This window comes from Piliocolobus tephrosceles, chromosome 3 (assembly GCF_002776525.5).
Source record: "Piliocolobus tephrosceles isolate RC106 chromosome 3, ASM277652v3, whole genome shotgun sequence".
NCBI classification, from domain to species: Eukaryota; Metazoa; Chordata; class Mammalia; order Primates; family Cercopithecidae; genus Piliocolobus; species Piliocolobus tephrosceles.
This window is the reverse complement of record NC_045436.1, coordinates 175,371,015-175,394,694: the sequence shown is the minus strand read 5'-3', so window position 1 is coordinate 175,394,694 and position 23,680 is coordinate 175,371,015. Positions and strand designations below refer to the sequence as shown.

At 40.2% G+C, this 23,680-nt stretch overlaps 1 protein-coding gene across 4 annotated transcripts in view; it reads right to left on the bottom strand.

The window, feature by feature from the left end:
- Positions 1-11,239: 11,239 nt before the first annotated feature.
- The window catches only part of ZNF518B (zinc finger protein 518B), a 21,215-nt gene continuing 8,774 nt past the window's right edge, over positions 11,240-23,680 (bottom strand). For 3 of the 4 annotated variants that reach the window (XM_023206912.3, XM_023206910.2, XM_023206911.2), the window contains one exon: positions 11,240-17,982. In XM_023206912.3, the coding sequence (XP_023062680.1) occupies positions 14,553-17,771 (3,219 nt within the window). In that variant the 5' untranslated portion in view covers positions 17,772-17,982 and the 3' untranslated portion in view covers positions 11,240-14,552. Of the gene's footprint in view, positions 17,983-22,287; positions 22,633-23,680 lie in introns of those variants that run through there. The other variant, XR_002730592.2, reaches the window with a different exon arrangement.

The following is a 23,680-nucleotide window of genomic DNA, read 5'->3' as shown; positions in this document are numbered from 1 at the left end:
AGTGCCAGTGAGAAGAGCCAGGTACCTCAGTTGGAAATGCACAAATCACCTGCCTTCTGCATTGATCTCACTGGGAGCTGCAGACTGGAGCCGTTCCTATTCGGTCATCTTGCCAGCCTATATTATTACTATTTTTGAGACAGGTTCTTGCTCTGTCACCCAGGCTGGAGTACAGTGGCACCATCACAGCTCACTGCAGACTCCACCTCCTGGGTTCAAACAATCCTCCTACCTCAGCCTCCTGAGTAGGTGGGACCACAGGCATGCACCACCATGCCCTGCTAATTTTTTCTATTTTTATATATACATATATTTTTGTAGAAACAAGGTTTAACTATGTTGCCCAGGCTGATCTTGAATTCCTGAGCTTAAGAAATCCACCCACTACAGCCTCCCAAAATCCTGAGATTACAGGAGTGAGCCACTGTACCGAGCCAATTTTTTATTATTTAAAAGAGGGTCCAAAATTTGTTTAAATGTCCACCTCACCTCAGAAAACTAGTTCTGCCCCTGCCTGTGGTCTTAGGTAGAGAAATATAAGTACTTCCAAAGGAGATCTTGGCAGTGGGGAAACTGGAGGTGAGGTATACATATACCCTGACCTTTTGAATCTGCCACCTTCTGATCTTCAAACCCAAACAGAAGCCAGAGATGAAGGGAGCCCTTATACTTCAGTCCATAGAGTTCAGCCTCTCTGGACATAAGCAGGGTGGTGAAGGGACAAGCAGAACATATTCAGCATTATGGAGAACCTCAGTGGTTGCCAGGAGAACTTCAGTGGTTGCCATGATGGGTCTTCCACTAGGATGACACCCAGAGACACACTACCTGTGCCCCTCCCCGCTCATTCTTCTCCACTGGAAACGGAATGACATGCAATTACTGCCTCTGGGAGAAGGAAGTGAGCATGGAAGGGTCAGCTCCTTCTGGGCTCTCTTCTATTGGTGCCTGACTCTTTGCCTGGCTGCAGAGAAGGATTTTCCTGTGTGTGCTCAGGCCATATGGCCCATAGTTCTCTAGGTGTGCCAGCAAATGGGATCTTGTCTGCCAGTCTAGGGCCAAGACAGAAGAAAGTTCACTTGAGAATCTGGTGTAGATGGACTGAAATAGGGTTCCTTCCAGCTCTACTTGATGGTAGTAATAATGATAGTAATAATAAACAGCATTATTATTATGATCTACTCCAACCACCACATTCTACAGGTTAAAAATTTATTTTGCTTTGAAAAATTGCTTCATTTAAATATTTATTATGGCTATTTATTTTTAGCTTTCCTACAAGTCTTAGTCCTTACTGCCATTGAATATATGGATAACTTCCAGTTTTAGAAAGCATTTGTGTAAACTACTAGCAAATACCACTGACAATAATCTCATTTTATTTGAGAAACCTGAGTTCTAAATCATAATTTTTTTATGGCTTTCCTAGTGAAATTTCTACTGAAATATAGACTGGAAAGAAGAACACTATTTCCTGCTAAATATAATACATAATCCTTTAAAAGACAGGGATTTATATAATATTGAGACTAGATGAAATGAAGTGACTCATCCAATATTTTTTAATTTTTTAAAAGTTTTTTTGATACATATTTATACATATTTGTAGGCTACATGTGATGTTTTGTTACATGCACACAGTGTATAATGAGCAAGTGAAGGTAGTTAGGGTATCTACCACCTTGAGTGTTTACCAGTTCTATCTGTTGGGACCCTTTCAAGTCCTGTCATATATATATGTAATATATATAAATCATATATATAAAAAATTATTTTTTTGAGACAGAGTTTCTCGTTCCCCAGGCTGGAGTGCAATGGCATGATCTCGGCTCACTGCAACCTCCGCCTGCCAGGTTCAAGTGATTCTTCTGCCTCAGCCTTCTGAGTAGCTGGGATTACAGGCATGCGCCATCATGCCTGGGTTTTTTTGTTTGTTTGTTTTTGAGACGGAGTTTTGTTCTGTCTCCCAGGCTGGAGTGCAGTGGCGCGATCTTGGCTCACTGCCATCTCTGCCTCCCGGGTTCGAGCAATTCTACTGCCTCAGCCTCCCAGGTAGCTGGTACTACAGGCATGTGCCACCACGCCTGGCTAATTTCTTTGTATTTTTTTGTAGAGATGGGGTTGCACCATGCTGGCCAGGCGGGTCTCAAACTCCTGACCTCAAGTGATCGGCCTGACTCGGCCTCCCAAAGTGCTGGGATTACAGACGTGAGCCACCGTGCCTGGCCCCTTCTACCTATTTTAAAATGTACAATACGTCATCAACTAAAGTCATCCTACTCTACTATCAAACATTAGAATGCATTCCTTCCATCTGTTTGTACCAACTAACCAATCTCTCTTCATTCCCCATCCCCACCCACCTGCGTCACACACACACCCTTCCCAGCCTCTACTGACCATCACTGTTCTCTCTACCTCTATGAGATTGGCTGTTTTTGTTCCCACATATGACTGAAAACGTGATATTTTCCTTTGCTTGGATTATTTCACTTATAATGACCTGCAGTTCCATCCATGTTGCTGCAAATGTCGGGATTGCATTCTTTTTATGGCTGAATACTATTCATTGTGTATATATACACCACATTTTCTTTGTCCACTCATCCACTGATGGATGTTTAGGTTGATTCTTAGCTTTGCTATTGTAAATAGTGCTGCAATAAACATAGGGGCGCAGGTATCCCTTTCCTATACTAATTTCCTTTCCTTTGGAAAAATACCCAGTAATGAGATTGCTAGATTGTATGGTAGTTCTATTTTCAGTTTCTTGAATGTTTTCTGTAATGACTGTATGAATTTACATTACCACCAACAGTGTTGGTGCAACCCCATCTCTACAAAAAAATACAAAGAAATTAGCCAGGCGTGGTGGCACATGCCTGTAGTACCAGCTACCTGGGAGGCTGAGGCAGTAGAATTGCTCGAACCTAGGAGGCAGAGATGGCAGTGAGCCAAGATCGCGCCACTGTACTCCAGCCTGGGAGACAGAACAAAACTCCTTTTCTCTGCATCCTTGCCACCATCTGTTATTTTTTGGCTTTTTGATAATAGTCATTCTAACTGGGGTAAGATGATAGGCTAAATTAGGAGTTTATCAAAGGATCAAATTGCTTTTTTTCCTCAAAACATTTGCAGACAAATTAAAAACGACAATAGCCACAGCAATAACAGGTAAAATTGGAGCTGTTCTGGCTAGGGTGTGGGTGAGGGATGGGGACCCTAGTGCCACCTGCTTAGCCCTGAAGCACCTGCCCATTCTCCCAAGTGATTTTTAAACCATGGGACCAGCTTAGAGCTCTCCAGGGGCCCACCCACACAATGGCTAGTTATAGGAGTTCATTATAAAGTATTATTCAGAATTCCTAGTTGATAGAGGTGATAGATGTCCGTGGCTCAGACTACCTCAAGAGCTTTAAGGGCCCAAATCCTCGAAGATGGCATTGGAGGGGAGGGCTGTAGAGAGGTGAGGTATAGCTGTCTTAGGATCAGCCTTGTCTGAGTTGCTGAGATGCTGATGGGCAGACTACCCTATAATCTGATTCACTATTTACTGTCTAGTGTTTTAAGAGAAGACTTGGAAATTTGTTTTGCTTTTTAGATCAGTTCATAGAAATATGTAAAAATTAGCAAGAAATTTTTCATAGCATTTTCATAGAAATATGTAAAAAGTAGTAGCAAGGCTGTAAGCTACTTTCCCCAAACCTGTTGCTTACTGTTTTTATGAAAGAGAACTTGAGGATTTGCAAATGTGGTCCCTGGAATAGCGGCATCGGCATCTTCAGACACACTGATTCAGAATCTGCTTTTTAATGGGATTCTTAGTCATTGCATGCACAATAAGTGGGTGCTTCTCAAACTCCGCTGAGACTTTAAATCATAGGCTTATTATGCACAAGGCCCTGGGAAGTCTTGCGCTCAGTCCCAGCAATACAGTAAACTAGCAACAAAAAGCCATAGCAAGCAGGTATTCGACTTTGGAGAGATCAGTGCTGAAAAAGTTCTTGATTGAACGGAACAGCAACAGCATCTTGGTTCACTTTCCTTCAACCCTGGATTTCAGCGTCCTATCCAGTGTGCACAGTAAGAGGATACTGTCTTTCAGTCCCTTATTTCTTCCTCCCTGCTTGCCCCTTCCCCCTACACCTCTGGTTCACATTACCACTAATTATTGCCTATGGCACTGCTTCCCCTGGTAACATAAAGGTGCTGTCTTCCCCACTGGACCATAAGCACTTTATAATTCCTTTCATTTTCTAAGAGCAATAGCAATGTCATGGCAACATCTAATCCCTGACTGTGAGATGGGGGTGGAGTTGGTGAGGTAATCAGGACAGGTGCTCTTGAGAAAGAAAACAATTCACTAGATGAATGGGAGAAATGAAGGAGCAATGTTCTAGTCAGTTTTTCTCACACTCTCATTTCCATGCAAGCCATCCAGGCATCTGCAGATTCTGATCCAGGAGGTTGGGATGGGGCCAGAAATTCTACAGTTCTTCCAAGATATCAGGTAATGCTGATGCTATCAGACCAAGGATCATACTTTGAGTAACAAATTCTAGGCAACATGAGGACAAGGATCTTGTTAGTATACTCACTGTTACATCAAGATGGTCTGTGCCTGCTCCAGAAAAGATGTCTATTGATTAGTAAGTGCTTACTGAATCAACACTATCTGAGATACCATGTTGAGTGTTTGAATTCTCATAATCTGCAAGATATAAAACGTGCTAGTTTTAGCTATAAAATTAGAGCTAATACTACATGCATTGGGGCACAGGGAGGCTAAGTTACTTGCGCAAAGTCAGACAGTTAATGTGGCAAGTTATTTAGCAAATATTCCCCATGCTCCCCTGCATTTCCTGATTTCCCTTGCAGATAGTTGAAACTGTTGAACTAAATCCAGCTAATAGAATGTTGGGGGCATTGCATGTGTCACCTCCTGGCTAAGGAATTAAAGAATCAGTGTTCCTTTCTCCTACCCTATCTTCCCTGTTTTGTATTCTGCCATCTGAAGCATGTGGCCCCCAAGGTAAGGTTGGCAGGAGTGCTGTCCAACCTGAAGCGGACTTCACATGGGGATGCATAAACCTTTGCTGTATTTAACGCACTTCAAATTTCAGTTTTGTTTTATTATTTTGACTAATATGGGCTCAGTGTTGACATCAGGCAGCTCTTTGACCATTCATTGTCAAAAGCCCATTGTACAATGCTCTGAGGAATATTTGAAGACTTGTAAGGTTTAACAATAGCAGCAGCAGACACCGTTCTTTGCAACTTGGTCAAGGTGCGTTCTATGACAAGCACCATTTGCTTTCTAGCCATCTTTTTTACATAAGGACATTTTTCTAAGCACAGTTAGGGTGATGGAAACCATGCTTTTAGAGATTTCATGAGCTGCATTCATTAACTGAATAAAATATTTTTGGAACAGTGTTAACACATACCTACCCAAACATTTCACTTTACAACCTATATAATATACAACTCATATAACAGATGGAGGATGTAGGTTATGCACACAATGGCTGCTGTGGTCTGAATGTTTGTGTCCTTTCAAAACGTATATGTTGAAACCTAATCTCCAATGTGATGATATTAACGGGATACCTCCAGGCAGTGATTAAATCATGAGGGTAAAGCCCTCATGAATGGGATTAGTGTCCTTATAAAGAGACTTTAGAGAGCTCATTCATTCCTTCTACCATATGAGAACTCAGTGAGAAGGTGCCTTCTATGAACCAGGAAGTGGGCCCTCTCTAGACACTGAATCTGCCTACGACTTGATTTTAGACTTTCCAGTCTTAAATTTCTGTTATGAGCTACCCAGTCTATGGTATTTTGTTACTGCAGCTGGAGCAGGAGGCTAAGGTAATGGCATATAAATCTGTGTGTCCCACACAATAATAAAAGGTGCATCATCTGACTTGCATTTATATGCTAAAAGAACATGACTGTTATTTATATGTATCTAGTGATAGTGAACTGAATAGAGTAGAAAAATTAAAAATTGAAAACCTGAAAAAAAATCAGTATAGCAATCAAATCAGAATTTGAGACTTTCCAAACCCTCCTTCCTGACCCCATTCATGTTTCTCCTTCTCTGTTAAAGACGCCTACCCAAGATGTTTCCATTGATGAGATGGCTTACCACTTCAAGGAGCAGTTAATTTCTATTCTCTGAAACAATTTACATCAAACAGAGAAATACAGAAAGTGACCCAACTCACTCAATGAGAGTAGTATCATCTTGATAATGAAACACTGCAAGGACGTACTGAAAGGGGAAATTTTAGAGCAATATCACTTACATAAAGATTTCTATTAGATCTGCAAACTTAGCAGTATCATCTATACATATAGATCTTGACAAAGTAGGGTTCATTCCAGGAATATAAGGAGAAACATGAGAAAAATCTATTCAAGTATTTTTAAAAGAGACAAAAGTAACTCTTTTAAAAGAAACAAAAGTCACATAATGTTAAAATTTTATGAAAAAAATCAGACAGTTTGGGAATAAAGGAATTGCCTTAAGCTGAGCATCTTCCAAAAACCTATGACAAAAATTATGCTTAAATGGCAAAACTCTGGACCCTTTTGAATCTTGCAATATTGATTTCTTTTAAGCTCTAATATTTTGTCTACCTAGAAAATACAGGGATACCCCCATGTTTATTTTTTATTTCATATTACTTTGGTTAGGGCTTTTCTTAAAGTGTTCAAGAGAAGAGGTGATAGAAACATTCCTACTAGAGCTGTTTCCATTTCTCATGCATAGACACCTGGTTGATTTTTTTGTTGTTGTTGTTAATAATGAATTTACACTTGGAAATGTTGACCTCTCTTATTTGCAAATCATATAACTTTCTTCCTTCTTCATGGCTTCGAGTTTGCTATCTGTGGGGTTTTTTTGTTTTTTTTTTTTTTTTTTTTTTTGTGGGGGCGGGGAGATGGAGTTTTTGCTCTTACTGCCCAGGCTGGAGTGCAGTGATGTGATCTCAGCTCACCACAACCTCCACCTCCAGGATTCAAACGATTCTCCTGCCTCAGCCTCCTGAGTAGCTGGGACTACAGGGACGTGCTATCACTCCCGTGTAATTTTTTGTATTTTTAGTAGAGACGGGGTTTCTCCATGTTGGTCAGGCTGGTCTTGAACTCCCGACCTCAGGTGATCTGCCTGCCTAGGCCTCTCAAAGTGCTGGCATTACAGGCATGAGCCACTGTGCCTGGCTTGGTTTTCATTTTTATTGAAAATGAGATCTTTTTGCCAAAATATAGGAAATAAATTGTGAAATGTTATTGGTCTGGCACAACTTTATTTCTATTACATTTACCAGACTACATGGTGATAGCACGTTCCCATTAATGACAATTTTCCTCAAATGCAACTAAAATGTCAATGCTATTCCAATAAAAATCTCAGCAGGGTTTGACAAGCATTTTATAATGCATATGGGCTGGGTGTGGTGGCTCACACCTGTAATCCCAGCGCTTTGGGAGGCCGAGACAGGCAGATCACTTGAGGTCAAGAGTTCGAGACCAGCCTGGCCAATATGGTGAAACCCCATCTCCACTAAAAACACAAAAATTAGCTGGGTGTGGTGGCAAGTGCCTGCAATCCCAGCTACTCCAGAGGCCGAGGCAGAATTACTTGAACCTGAGGGGCAGAGGTTGCAGTGAGCCAAGATTGCACCACAGCATTCCAACCTGGGAGACAGAGTGAAACTCTGTCTCAAAACTAATAATAATAAATAAAAATAAATGCATATGGAAGAGCAAAGAATCAAGAATAGCTGAGGCCATTACTGCCATTACTGTATCTTTATAATATCCACTATGGGAAGCCTTTCCATATTTTATATACCTGTAAGCTATAATATTAGAAATAATTCTGAAGAAGAGTCACAACAAACAAATGCCACAGCACAGAGACCCCAACATAGATCCACATAAATATGAAACCTGGATGTACAGATGTAGTGTGATATACAGGGGGAAAAGCTTGGACTCTAACAATGGGTTTTAGGACAAGTGAGTAAATAATCCACGTGGAATTAACTTTTGTGAGAGTGTGGACTTAATATGACTTTGAAATTTTTTCATACAGAAAAATCTGGACCTAGATCCTTTTGAAAAAGATTTTTAGAAAACCTATAACTGACCACTTGCATAACAATATGGATTCCACTGTTGTATGAAAGTTTATTTTTAATACCAATTTAACATGAAACACTATTTTCTTACACTTAGGATAGGGAAAGATTTCTTTTATTTAAAAAGTACAAGAAGCCCAATCCTAAAGAAAGTTTTTTTTTCTCTAGGAATTTTTAAGAGTGCCCACATTTTCTTCTAAAAGTTTAAAACGAACAGTTCAATAGTAGACAATATAGGTTATACACAGAAAATTCAAATATCCAATAAACAGGCTATTCACAGAAAATTTAAATGTCCAATAAATATTTGCAAAGGGGTACTAGCTCATTAATAATTAGGAAAATGAAAACAATATATTGTTTCAAGTTTAGTATTGCCAAATATTATGTTGAAATCCCCGTTTCTGCAGATCTTCAACTCCTATCAGGATGTTACCATTTCACAACTATCAGATTGGCAAGTTGCTTTTCACGTAGACAGTTGACATTTATACTTCTCCAGCATGCACCGTATGACCAGTGTGTTCGACATCATTGGTGTTTATCAATACACTGGTTCTCTTGTTTTTCCTATGTGCAAAGATGGTGGTGCTGAATAGACCTGTTAGGTTACGTGACCAGTTCTGGGCAGCCGGTTGTGAGTGGAGTGCTGTGTGTTCTCACCGGTGCAAGATCCTCTCCTCGTACTCTTTTCCTGTCTCAGTGATGGAGACACCCAGGTGATCCCGAGGGGCAGCTACAAGATGGGGCCCTCCATCAGCCCAGGTCCCTAACAGACTGTGAGGAGCTGAGCGCCATATTGACCCATGGTGGACATGTAGCGTGAATGAGAAATAAACATTTCTTTTGTTGAACAACTAGAATTGCCAAATAAATGAGTGCCAACCTCAAAAAGTCCGATGTGAACAGTTTCTCTCGGGTACAGACCTACAAATAGAACTGCCAGGCATGAATACAGAACCTGGCACAGAACTGGCATTCCCTAAATTTGGGTGAGTGAAGTCTAGCCTAGCTTACCCTAGTTTCAGATATATAGAAAATAAAATCCAATGGTTCCCATCAAGGAGCTCAGAGAAGTACATAAATATTCACAATATAGCACACCTCCCCTTCTGTGCTGTTCAGTAGAGCAGCCACTAGGCATGTGAATGCTTGGAATGTGGCTAGCGTGGCTGAGGAACTATAATTTTAAAATTGAAGCAATGTAAAATATCTTTCCATTAAAAACTTCAGGGTTTTGGTAGGGTTACTTTTGATTACAATAACTGAAAATTTAGCATTAAACTTGAAACATGCTGTATATGTAAAATACATACCAGATTTCTGAAACTTTTTTTTTAAAGTGTGTGTGTAATGTCGCAGTAAATATTTTGCTGATTGAAGATAATATTCTAGATGTATTGCAACAAATTAAATGTTTAATTTCATCTGTTCTTTTTACTCTCTTAAAATGTGGCTACAAATTGGCTCACATTATGTTTCTATTGGACAGCAAGACCCTAGACTAAGTCTAGATCCTTAGCATGGCATCTCATCCCAGCAGTCTGATGGATGTGCAAACCTCAAAAAGCAACTCATACTGAGTGTAGCTGTGGGAACAAATGACTACATAGTGCAAAGCAGAGGGCTTTGCAGATACCAGGGGGTACTAAGGTGCTCCTGCCAAAACACTATCCTACACATTACTTCATTTATCCTGTCATTTATTAACAAAATATAGGCTGGGCACCATGGCTGATGCCTGTAATCCCAGCACTTTGGGAGGCCAAGGTGGGCCAATCACCTGAGGTCGGGAGTTCGAGACCAGCCTCACCAACATGGAGAAACCCCATCTCTACTAAAAATACAAAATTAGCTGGGCATGGTGGCACATGCCTGTAATCCCAGCTACTCAGGAGACTGGGGCAGGAGAATCGCTTGAACCCAGGAGGCGGAGGTTGTGGTGAGCCGAGATCCTGCCATTGCACTCCAGCCTGGGCAACAAGAGTGAAACTCGGTCTCAAAAACAAACAACAACAAAAAAATGTAGTAATTGGAGGTCCTTCAAAATTAAGGTGAGGACACACAAATACGCAACACAGTTCTGCCCCTACTCCCTCGTTTTGTTAGAAATGTATTAATTTCATGACATGCACATTCAAGTTAAGCTATTTTCTAAATGAAGTAATATGATAAATGAAGGCTCGTAATATTTGAAATGAAAGGGCACCATGTAAACCTGGTCAATCAGGTGTTATTAATTCTACTGAGCTTCAGTTTTAATGTTTTCTATAACACAGTGTACATTAGTGACGGCCACTTCCTAGCTTTACATGCTTGAAGTCAATTTCCCCTCATGTTTCCTATTTGACTCACGACACTGCAGCTACCCCTGGTACTCTATGCATAATACAGCCCTCAGTTTCCTGCTGCCTTATTTGACCTTCACTCTCCCCTAAATAACTACTGTCACCAAGGTGACAGTTAATGATCCTATAGGATTCAAAGATGACGACTCATTTTAACTCAGAAAATAAACTGATCAAATTGCTGAACTTAAGCAACTCACCTCCCTTTTTCTCAGATCTGCCAATATTTGTCACAAGTCCAATTCTCTTCCTTTCCCTTATGACTCCTTGGGCCCTGGGAGTGAGATGAGGAAATTAAGAGCCTCTTTAAATATCCTCATACTCTTGCCACGCAAATATATGTGGACTTGGGTGTAAGAGATCATTTAGAGAGATGCCATCAATAGTGTAAGTACACTCATGTGGTCCAGGGGCTCATCACTGATTGGGAACTCTTCTACCCAAGACATGGAAGGCGGGTTAAAGGCCCACATACATTCTCTGCTGAGGCCACTGTCCACAACAGGAAAATTGCCACTACTGTCCAAACCAGCACCTCTTGTGAATTTGCAAGCAAAACAAAACAAAAACATGACCTGGCCTCATATTAGGGTCTGCAAGGTTAACCATCCCATCATTGCATCTAATTCAAAACCTACCCTGGTAGAATTCAAAACACCTGTTAATGTAGAAGGATGCCTTGCCTTTGACTCAGAAATGTATAATACAAATAGGCTATGTAATAAACAGTCACCTGCATAACGTTTGAAATCAAAGGGCAAAGAAAATGTTGCTTTATTTAACAAAATGTATGCCAACTCCAATATCTATATACAAACATGTTTCAAAACCAGAGCAGCAGACACACGAACTGTTAAGACAGGAATTACAATAATGCTTCTAACATGTTACACAATGTTTTGTTTCTGCTCATACAGACATTTACAGATTTAAAAATTATTCCAAAGGCCGAGCAGCATCACATCTTCAATTTCTGGGATGGATTATATATAACACGTCCTAAAGAAATTGGGATGGAGCTTGAGAGACAATATATGGTGTTCAGTGTAGTTCAACAGACAGCAGGTGGCCCTTAATGATGGCTTACAAGATGTTCCGGACTGGGGATAAAAAACTGAATATAATATAGTCTATTAGAGTATACTTTAAGGTTTTTTTTTTTTTTTTTAACTTTTACTCTATTTGTTTATATCCTAAATATAACAATCTCTCACTTCTGGTCCCCCAAAGTAAGAAAACCTACTTTAAAAATAAGTTTAAAATGATTTTATTGGTAGTATTAACAAAACGTAGTGATTGGAGGTCCTTCAAAATTAAGAACACACGCAAATACTCAACAACAGGTCTGCCCTTACTCCCTTGTTTTGTTAGAAATGTTTATTTCATAACATGTACCTACAGGTTAAGCTATTTTCTAAAGCTCTTTATTTAGGGAGGACAGCTACTTTTTGCTTTCCCATTTTTGACTTCCAGAAACCCTTTTAATTCCTTAAAAGGTATTCTAGTTCTGAAAATCCTAAAAAGCTTTGCTACATATTCTACTCACGCAATTAAGCTCTGTCAAAGTATGCAAGTTGTGTTTTTAGCTAATGCCTGAAAAAGTTGATGCTGCAAAGTGCAAATACTTCATGTTGACAGTTAACACTCTGACCTGATTCAAGACCAATTCTCAGTCCAGCTTTTCAGGAAAAAGCACTGTGTGGTGAGGAATAGGAGATAAAAATAAGTGGGGGAAAAAAAAAAAAACAAAAAAAAATCACAGTCTTTTCTTCCTCACTCCTCTCCTCTCCGTATCTCAGGAGCTACTTTTCATGCCACAGGAGTACAATATGTAACATGGATAAAACTTCGAATGCTCTCCTTTACGTAGTGAAATGGTACCAAAGATCTACTTTCTACAAAGCACCAAATACAAATGCACAGGACTAAATGCAGTAATAAAATGATCCACAGGGGTTTCCACTCACTTGTTCATATAAACCAGACCCCATCATTCCTGTGCTTTCATTTTCTGAAAGTGAGATTAGACCCTTATAAAAATGTACTTCCAAAATAAATTTCTAGAATATAAAAACGTTCTACATTTTTCCAGCCCATGTATTGTTACAAAATAGGAAATCAGAAAACTAGCTACTGCAATTTTCATATGGTAAAAAATATTTTTATGTGTACACACACATATACACATATATAAAAATGCAAGTTTTAAATTTCAATAAAAAATAACCAATTAACTTGATCATGTATTGAATTATACAAAAGAAATGTTGATTACCTGTAATGAAAACAGACTGCAAAGGATTGAAATTCCATCTACTGGAATCTAAGACTTTCCCATGTGGAAAAAAAAAAAAAAATCAAAGTCTCCAATCGACTACCCAATAAGAAATCATTGGCGTCTTTTTCAGGTGTAACAACCCTTCATTCACTGCACCCCACCAATCGCCTAAGGCAGTTAATAGCCCCTGGAGGGAGGGAAATGCAAGTTGGGGCTGCCTCACGGTTGTGCCATCTGTGCTCCACCTGAAGGTCAGTGCCCAGCTGCACAGGCAAGTGAAGACTAGAATCCTGTCTTAAGCTTTTACCAAGCCATCTGTCTGCCCAAGAGGCTGGGCTTGTGCAGGGGGCGGGCCTTTTCTAAAGAACACAAATGTGTTGTGTAGACAAGTGACAGTCCTGACATCTGTTGGTAGAGAAGTGTTCCCAGAGTTGCTTCCCTGAGAGAGCTGAGCAGCAGGGTAAGCATGAATGTGGTTAAGACAAATTAGAAACAGAGCGTTACTATCAATGAAAAATAGGGATCATGTTCCTGTAACTTTAGCAAACAGTGGGAGGTCTCCATTTTGTTAATTCCTGCTATTTTCTAGTAATTTCATGAGGGAAAACCTTAAGGGGTCTCAAAGGCACAGAAGGGAAGAAACAGTGGGCAAGGAAGTTGTGCTAGTCCACAGGAGGTCCTGTTCAGAAGAAATGACAAAGGGAGGAGAGTGTCCATCAATTAAAGGGATCAAGAAGTGAGAACACACAGCATCCACCCACGGTCTCTGGATGAATCCCAAATGAAAACTAAAAGGCATATGAAACCCCTTTTACAACTTTATGAGCCTACCTTGAACTGTGTTTGCAAGCTTTAGCTATGCTATAAGCCTGTTCCCTAGCATTTTATATTGGTCACTTATGTTTCTGGGAGTGGTAAGGGCAAAGAGAAAACAGTTTTCGATATTTTCCTTTTGTAATCATTTTTGTCTTTGCAAAAAGGTACATTCCCTTCCTATATGTCATAAATCAATGTATTTTAAAGAAAGCAAAAGCTAAACATTTGAAAATGTTATCTTTCTTCTAACACTTGCAGTGAAAGGAGTAAATCCAGGCAAGCCGTTGATTTGAAAATGTTATCTTACTTCTAACACTTGCAGTGAAAGGAGTAAATCCAGGCAAGCCGTTGAAAACATTCTTTAAAATGGCCAATAAAAGCAAAACTCTTTGTGCTATACAGAACACTTGGGAGTATTACAAAACCAGGGAGGGAGTAAAAGAATGGCCATTTCTCTATAACCAAATTGAAGCCAGTAAAGTAGAAAATATAATTTCCATTGTGCACCAAATACTCAGAGCACAAGTTAAAGCAAAAACAAAATGGATGTGCACACCAAAACAAAGGTTTTTTTGTAGCATTTATATGAAGAACATGTGTAAAACATTCTCAATCTGCCCCTCTGAATGGATTATTAAAGATCTGTATGTACTTAGAAAATGGGGTGCTAAACAAAGAAAAGTCTCAGATCCCACTGAAAATCTGTTCAGTTTCACAGGCTCTCTAGAAAAATGTGTATGTACCAATTTGTGTGTACAATTTCAGAGCCTTCAAATACATTCTGGGGTCCAATCACATATTTCAGGTTCAGACTCCTGGCTCCCAATATTCCTACAGTTCTGAACAATTAGCAGTCCTCTCATTTCTACAGTCTGTATTTCTTCTACTGAATCTTGGTGGAGGGACTCCAAACCGAATAAACTAAAAGATAACTTGCTTTAAAGAGTAACTGTTTACTTATTTGCCCTTGGAGGAAAGAACATCCCAATCTCTAGTTGCTTCTATCAAATGCCGTTGGCCATGACTCATCCACTCTTCCTGGTCTTCATACAGCCGCCCACAAAACCAGCACTTAAATACACACTGTGCAGAATCATCAGGCAAGGAATCCACTACCTGATAGTTGTTTTTATGAACTTTTTTGAGTTTCATTTTCAACATCATTTGCCTTTTAATTTGACTGGCTTCTTCTGCATTCTGGTAGGTCAGGCGTACATGATGCCGTCTGATGCCTAGCTGACACCTAGTTCTCTCTGATAAAACAACTTTGAGGACATTGCCTTTGTATTTATTTATTACCTTCATCACATTGGTCACTTCTGGTGAGTCCACATCAGGGTGGTTTAACACAATGACTGGCTGGTTCCGACGGGGACACTTAATCAACTGATCTGGCTTAGCTGCTATCAGTCGAAGTTGCCTTGCAACCTGAAAAATTGAAGGATCCTTGAGACAGTGGCTGGGTTCAGCCTGAATTTTGTTTTTCTTCTTGGGTAAGTGTATTTGTTTGGTTTTATTTCTACTTATAGAAAGACTTCTGGAAAGCATTCTCCCTTGCTTACTTAATTCACTGCTTCCTTGCTGTCCATGCAAAAGGCCAGTTTTTTTATGGATGGTGCTACAGACTGCACTCTCTTTTCTCAGTTTAGGGCGCAGAGGTGTCTCGATATTTTTGGACATATCTATTGGCCCCCTTTCACTTCTTAAAGGCTGTAAGTCTGAGTCTGCCTGTCTCACAGGGCAAAATGGAACTGGTTTTATTAACTGTGTTTCACTGCAAGGTATGCTGACAGGTGCTTCACATGTAGCCTCTATGATGTGGGCATCCTCAGAGGAATTAAGAACCCTCAACACAGCCCCTTTGGGGATTAACACTGGTGTGGCAACATGAGCCTTCCTGGCCACTCTGCTTTTGGTTTTCCTATTAATGCCATCTGCAAAGTGTGGATATATTTGTTGATGAGTAAGCTGTCCATTACCAGCAACACCACCATCATTCGGAGGTTTCTGAAGAGTACCTGTGGGATGGCCGGGGCCAGTGACTGACAAGTTGATTTCTTGAATACCTTCAGAGGTAGCTTTTGAAATTCCCTTTGATGCCTGCCCTACAGAGCGACGATGTGCACTATTTGAAGCCAAAGAAGAAGGCTTGCCACAGGACTCAATTAACTGAGCTATTTTTCTGCGCAACAGTTCAATTGACTTTATTTTAGATGTTGAGCTATTCCACTTAATGCCCTCAGGGACATTTTCAGATCCAGAGCTCAGAGAAAATACTGATGAGATGACTGGGCCATCATTAGTGTTGTTAGTCCTTTCAGAATTCTTTAATTCCAAAGGCTTATCCCCAGGCTGTTGAGATCTATCTTCTCCAGTTACGTTTGTATGTAAATACTCACTCTTATGTTGAGAGGAAATCTGGCCTACAGTTGAAACTGCCTTGTGTTCCTCTGTCTGGTTATCTTCCTGCTTCCTATTAGAGGAAACCATGTTTACAGGAATACTGATTTTACTTGTAGATTCCAAGTCATTTTCACTTATAGGCAATAAGCCCTTTTCTCCAGAGAAGGAAAAGGTTGCAGGTGATGCAGCAAAAGGGAGTAACTGCTGTGAGTTACTGTGTAAATTTCTTCCATTTTCAGGAAAACAAACAGCAGCTTTATATGGAAAAGGGTTTGATGCAGCTCCAAGACTGCGTAAAACACTGTTTTTAAATACAGATGCTAGAGAATGACCTTTTAAGGCAACGGAAGGAAAAGCAGTTCTATGTGGATACAAATTATTTTTCTGAAAATCCTCAATTGTTTCCGAATTAATGAAGGATTTTCCATTGTTGTGCACACTAGAACTTGGCATAATAAAGTCATAAGACCTTACCCATTTCACATTTTTAAGCTGTTTCTGAACTGAAGGTTGAAAACTATCAATGCCTACGAGTTTTCCAACATTCCCATCAACTGTCAGTGACTTTGTTTTTTCTGCAGAAAGTATTTTTTGTTCATTTGAACCCTTCTCGTTCACCATACGTTCAGAATTACCTCCATTACCCCTCCCAGCTTCAAAGCAATTATTTTCTTCCAGCGGAAACAGTTTCAGAACAAGCTGCTGTGTACCATTGACAACCTTCACGTCTATCAACTGGGCTAAACAGTTTGCAGGAACAACTAGTTCTGCTGGTGCAACAACTGTCAATGGCATACCTGGCTGAACAGGTTCTTTCGCAGGGGATAACACTTCTACTTCAACATTTTTGTTCTCAAATAGGTTGACTTCATTTGGCTCAGACAGGGTCATTTTATTTGGAATACAAACTACATCTTTTTGGTATTCCTTTGGTTCAGGTAACAACATGATATTGTGCATTTTGTCTTTATTTGCATGGAGAGAGAAACCTGACAGTTGATCTGACCACTTATTTTGAAATGCAGTCCGTGGACTGGAAGCTTTTAGAAGCTCTGGGTTTTGTTTTGAAGTTCCGGTTCTTTTTGGCTCCAGCTTGGCAACAGCTTTGACTGGCCGTTTTGCACCTGCCCTTTCATGTACTCTCTTTGTGTGTTTGACAATATAATCATTTCTAATAGCACCATAGTCACAATACTCACACTGATAAGGAAATATGCCTGTGTGTTTCACCAAATGCCTCTGAAACTCTCCTTTCGTATACGAAATGTAGCTGCAGTGAGAACAAATGAACTTAATCTCCTCGTGTTGAAGGGTGTGCTTTTTGTACTGCAGCGGGTCCTTTGTGGAAAATCGACATTTATCACAATAGTATTTGCCTGGCTTAAAGTTCCTTACCTTAAATTTGTTACTGACAGGACTTGAGAAGTTTTCAGTTTTATTTCCAACATGAGTAGCACTGGGATTATTGCTCACAAAATGAAAATTGGGAGGAGCTGCACCGAGGCTGCACTGGAGGCAGACATATATACTGTCCTTCCCTGTACCCTTCTGCAAATCTTGAAGAGAGATCTTGTGAACACTTTTGCACTTTGCACATGTAGCAATGGTCATCATGGCAGCCTCTGCCTCTGAGCCTTGATACAAAAGGGTTTGTGCTTCTTGTCTATCTGGGCGAGGTGCTCCATTAGCATCAGGCTGTTTGGGTGACATGGTCAAGGAATTATGTCCACCCTTCAAGTGTGTAGTGTATAGCTGCTGTCCAATATCCTTCATCTTATCTGCATTTCTAAAAAGAGCCAACTAAAATTCAGAAAGTTTTCACATGATAAAATCCTTAGGAGATATCCTTCTATACAGTTTGTGATGGGTAGGGGAGCAGCTACTTCTTGGGTGCATACTTAATTATCTTTTTTTATATACTGTCACAGTAGGTGCATGATCCCAAAATATGACTGCTTTCAGCTCTCTGACATTCCAGGTAACACTAAAGGAAAACAAAATTATAAAGCATGATTAATATAAGAGTTTGGCTAAGCTATTAACAAACTTATCTATATTTTAATGACTTTGGACATTTTATGGTAAATCTCAACATATGATTTTAGACACGTTATAACAAGAACACAGTTGGTAAGTAAGCCTAAATTGAAACCATTTTCAAACTCAGCCCCCTATAAATTATCATTTTAGCCAAATCATGAATGAACACAGGTATACCAGGAGCAAGGACATCACAGCAGCCATTCAGGACAGCCTTTGATCAGTGAAACTCATTTTCAAGTGTCAGCACATCTTTCATAGGTATAATTTCATATTAGCTTCACAAAAATGTCATACAGGACACTGTCCGTTCAGTTTTTGAACAAGTTAGTTATCAAGTGGTTCACATTTGTTTCTACATTATAGATTACCAGCTTGAATACCAACTCTCTCACTCACACACTTAATTTGCTTTCATGAGTGGTAAGAAGCCCATAATACTGACAATGTTAGCAAGCCTGCTGCAACATCTTATTGGGAATCTACTATGTGCTGGGCATTATTCAAAAGTGCTATAAGGCAGTGAATGAAAGCAAATCAGTCCCTATCCTGGTGATGCATACACTGCAGAGGGGGAAACAGATTACATATTTGCCAATTGTGGTAAGATACTTGGGAAAAGAAATACCATAAACAAGGCCAACAGGACAAGGAAGGTCATGGTGATGAGGTTGCAGGGCTGGGTGTGGAGGTGAGGACAGTCAGAAAAGGCCTCATGCTAAGTTCATGTCTGAGCAGAGACCTGGGGGCAACCACAGTAAGCATTGGCTGCTGGAAAAGGGGTGTTTCCAGCAGAGAAAAGGCAAAGATCTGTGGGAAGTGGAGCTGCTGCTCGTGAGGAACAGCAAGGGGAATGGGGAACAGAAGGCATGTTCCAGGAAAGACAATAACCCAGTATTGTAGGAACATGGCAGGGGAGAGGCTGGGGCAGAAAGGAGATCACGGATGGCCTGGCCTGGGACTCAAGAGGTAACAAACGTTTTCTAGAGCACGTAAGCACTCCAATATACACAGAGTGACCCTTTTTTCCCTTTTTTTTTTTTTTTTTTTTTTGAGACAGTGTTTTGCTCTTATTGCCTAGGCTGGAGTGCAATGGTGCAATCTTGACTCACCGCAACCTCCGCCTCCAAGGTTCAAGCGATTCTCCTGCTTCAGCCTCCCGAGTAGCTGGGATTATAGGCTTGTGCCACTACGCCTGGCTAATTTTGTATTTTCGGTAGAGACAGGGTTTCTCCATGCTGGCCAGGCTGGTCTTGAACCCCTGATCTCAGGTGATCCGCCTGCCTCAGCCTCCCAAAGTGCTGGGATTACAGGCACTGGCCAGAGTGACTCTTTTATACAATTTTTTTAAAGACACTTATTTTCCCAGGATATGCCAAACTAGGAGCATAACAAAATCCATTCTAGTTTGGAATCTGCTAAAAGCCTTTCTTTCGTGACTTAAGATAGTCACTTAGATCTTCTGAACCTCAGTTTTTCATCTGGCAACTAGACTTAGGAACAATTATCCAATCCCTCCCAGAGCCACCATGATGATTAGAATGCTAGAGTATAAGAACGCTAGAGTGTTCTGAGGCCTTCTCCCAGTGTCAAGAGGCAACCAGAGGGACTCAGTGTTTGTTCAATGACAATGATGGGTAGCAACACAGGTAGCTTCCTTCTGGCACAATGCTAACAGGTCAAGAGCCATATAAAAGGTAGTCTGAAACACTAATGTGGGGGGTGAAAAAGCCCCTCCATAGGGGCTCAAGAGATACAACAGTAATGCACTCAGATCTGGCGTAAAACCTGCCCTTTGGAAAGCACCAAAATAACGTATCGTATCTGATGATAAGCTGTATTTTCTTTGGCAGTGTTGTCTTTTCCTACTCTACTTTTGCCAGACAGTCACCTTCTTCAAAAGCAGTTTCCAGCATGAAATCAGGCCCTCAATCAGACTTGCCCTATCTTAAGTATGCATACAACACTTAGACATCAAGCAGATGGAGACCTGCAGGGTTGCAGTGGAGGGTTGGAGAAATATCTATCCCCTCAATGTTGAAACACATACCTGTGTAAGGGGATCATGGTTTTGGACAGGACACATGAATGCCTCAAGCTGGCAAACAATACACAGGCAAAGATAAGGCCTTTCACATTACACTGCATTTCTGGTAGAGACAACACAACTTTCAGGAGTCATTATGAGAAGCTGGCACACATTTTAATTTCCAAATTTGCAGAGGCTTTAGTGAAGGAAGACAGAAGTGACTCCCAGGATTTCTGCTGTTCATCAAGCGACCTCAAGCAGGAACTCACCTGCATCTCTTATTCATCTATTAAAAACAGGCCCATGACTTCTATGCCCAGTCTGGCACTGCTGATCCTCAAAATCACATACTTTATCATCTAAAGAATGCTACTATCATCAACATAGTCATGTCAGCATTGTTATCCAGGTAAAACAGAAAAGCTGCAGCAGCAGCCAGAACCCAAGAAAACCAAAGCCTAAGGAATGAAGAGGCTTAAGACTGGTGATAAGGGGGATCTGATCCAGCAGTTCTCAACCTGGAAAAGCCTCAGAATGAGAGCAAAAATGGATAATTTCCCAGGATTCATCTAAAAGCGAGTGAATCTAAGTCTCAGGAGAGAAGGAAGGAAAAGAGATTTTTGTGGCTTGTAAAGGCACCCTAGGTAATCCTGATGAAAAGCCAGCATTCCAAATTACTGGTTGAAGCTTCTGAGAATATTTAAATCCTTAAAACATCTTCTGCAACTGACCATGCAGCTGATAGTTTCATATTACCATAAACAAAAAACCATTTCCCTCTATAGGCAGCCAATTTTATTTTCACATAGTTCTCATTATCAACAATTTACCCTTAAATGAAACAGAAATCAGCTTTCCTATAAATTTCCTTGTTCTGCCTTGACTCTGGAGCAACAAAAATAAACTTAATTCCTCTTGACCAACCAGTTACCAATCTGCACATCTTTCATCCTCATTTCTCAATTCTGTTCAAAAGATTTGCATACAAGTTGGTATCTAAGTTTATGCTTTGACCTACCAGTCTCATAATACTAGTGTGAGTGTGAGAAAGAAACTTGCCTGCCACAATTTGCTTACCAACTATTTCAACATAACACCCTCTATATTAGCCCTAAGAAATTCTCAACTAAGTCATGTGACAAGATTCCTATATTTTAACAATTATCCAAACCAGCATTCCACTGGCTCATTTTCAGTGTTTCAGCCTCTTGCTTAGCCCCCAGGAGTCTTCAAAAATCACAGAAGGTACTTTGCCATTTTTCTCTCTTAAGTCCTTTCAAAAGTTGGGGGTGGGGAGGTATCATTTATTCTAAAACTGAATACTTGAAAATCTGAGACAGACTGGGCAGTAAGATCATGTCCATCAGGAAGGAATGGAGAGCATCCCAGCCAAGGAAAGTCCCCAGAGAATACACCAAGCCAGCCAGAATGCATGAGGAAGGCACAGTCCTCTTGGAGAGGCCTCTGCAAAACTTTCTCAGCAGTTATTGTGAATTAAGAATCCATAGGAGCAAGTGCCAATATGAAGCATGCAGCCATGATTATTAGCAAATGCAGTGCGATGGGGAAGGCAGGACATCTGGGCCGTAATAGGAATATGTCACCTGTTTGACAGTATCTTCTTGGCTTCTAAACTATGCTCAAAATAATGCAATGTTACTACATTGCCACACCCCTCTGTGCAAGTGAAAAAGATGTGAGATTTCTTCATAACAAGTAGATGGGAGTTCTCTTTTGCCTTTGTAACCTGTGTGTCTAGCGACAGGGGAAAATGCATCTCAGATGTAATACTCCAAGACAAAGATAAATGGACACAGCCGCATGAAGAATGAAGATGGCTCCGATGTTGGTATTTATACATGGACACTCCTGAGGGACAGCAAGCCTATCTATGTAAAAGGCTCTCAGCCCATCCCTTCCACACAACGTCCTCCATGGTTCACATCCAAGTACACACACCTGTGAAGCTGAGTCATCTTGGCAAGTTATGGCCCTGGGGGTGTATGACCAACGAGTACAAAAGACCCTGGAGACAAAGCTGTGCATGGGTATGCTGGAACTGAAAGGGTACTCAATAAATCACTAATATAAACAGCAGGGTCAGTGTTTGCCTACCCTGCAAACTCTCAACATCTTTTACAAAAGCCTCTGCATTTGACGTCTTAGGACTTTCAGATGGCTTAGGAAAGCACTCAAAAACACAGAAAATAGTATCATTAATTTTATGGCACAATAAATAAGATGTCCATTTATTAATTTGCCTGTTTTCAAAAAATTATTTAGCAACATACAGTGAGTTTTCTAATGTAGAACGACATACAGCATGAGCCAAAGATGACTGCCACGCACCAAAGGCGAGTGGCACAGTGTGTCACAGATGTGTTCTCTGGACTGAGTCTTATCTTTCTTCAAAGGAAAGACCTGGAAATAGCCCTGAATGCATTCACTGTTGGTGGGTTTTCTTTTGATTTTGAGCTCACTTGCCCTGTTTTCTTAAAAACTTCTTACGGAGACATAAAAACAAAGTATCGAGTTTGGAAGAATCCAGATCAGTGACATTGTGGGCTATAAAAAAACATAAAAGACTGTGTAAGTTCCTATTAAAAATGAAGCATTTGACTTCTAAATATTGGAAACATCTAATGCTCAACAGAATTAGAAGAGAAATAAGTTGTAACACAGTGTTTAAAGCTAGAGATTCAGGAATCAGATTATAAGGTTTAAAATCCCAGCTCTATCACTTTCTAGATATATGACCTGGGTATGCAAACTGTTTTGATTCCTCACCTGTAAAATGAGACAGAAACAGTACATACCTACCCCACAGAGCTACTGGGAGGACTAAATTACTGACATATCATAAGCTGTTAAAAATATTATTTTCCATTTTTAATTTAAAAAAATACCAATCACATAGTCAGAGGGGCTAAAATACAGTTTTCTTAGTTGCCTAATTAACTGCTCTACTCAGTACATGCCCTGAATCTCACTTTATATTTTAATCTTATTTGTCTGGTTATATAGCCCAAAAGATAATTTACCTCTGTGGCAAAACCACCCACCTAGCTTTAGTGCAAAGGGGCTAACAGCCATTTATAATCACCATAGAAAAGATACTCCAACTACAAGAGTACTCACAACAACATAGGTTTATATATAAACTAGTTACTAAACTACCTTTTCCTCACCCACTTCTCTCAAATTCAGCCAAAGTGTGAAATATCCCTGTAGCAAATGAATGTGTTTCTGTGATAAATATTAATGTGAAAAGGTGGCCAATTATATCACATACATGCTACATGGACCACCACATACATTTCTGTTCATGAGATGCCCAGCAAGCTCAGTGTTAGCTGACTGTGACTGCATCATTTTTGGATGGAGAAGCAGACTTAAGCAGCTCTTTTCAGAACTCTGACCCCAAAGTCCTCCTTTGAATGTGGCCTCTACCATACTCATTGCTGGGGCAGGGTACAGCTGCTGTACCTATGAAGATCACAATGGAATGGGTGGAAAGGTTTACAGTTCCATCTCTGATCCTGTCCCTTATTTGCAGGGTCCTTCAACAAATAATTTTTCTCTGTGCATTGACAAGCAAGGAATAATGCTTTAC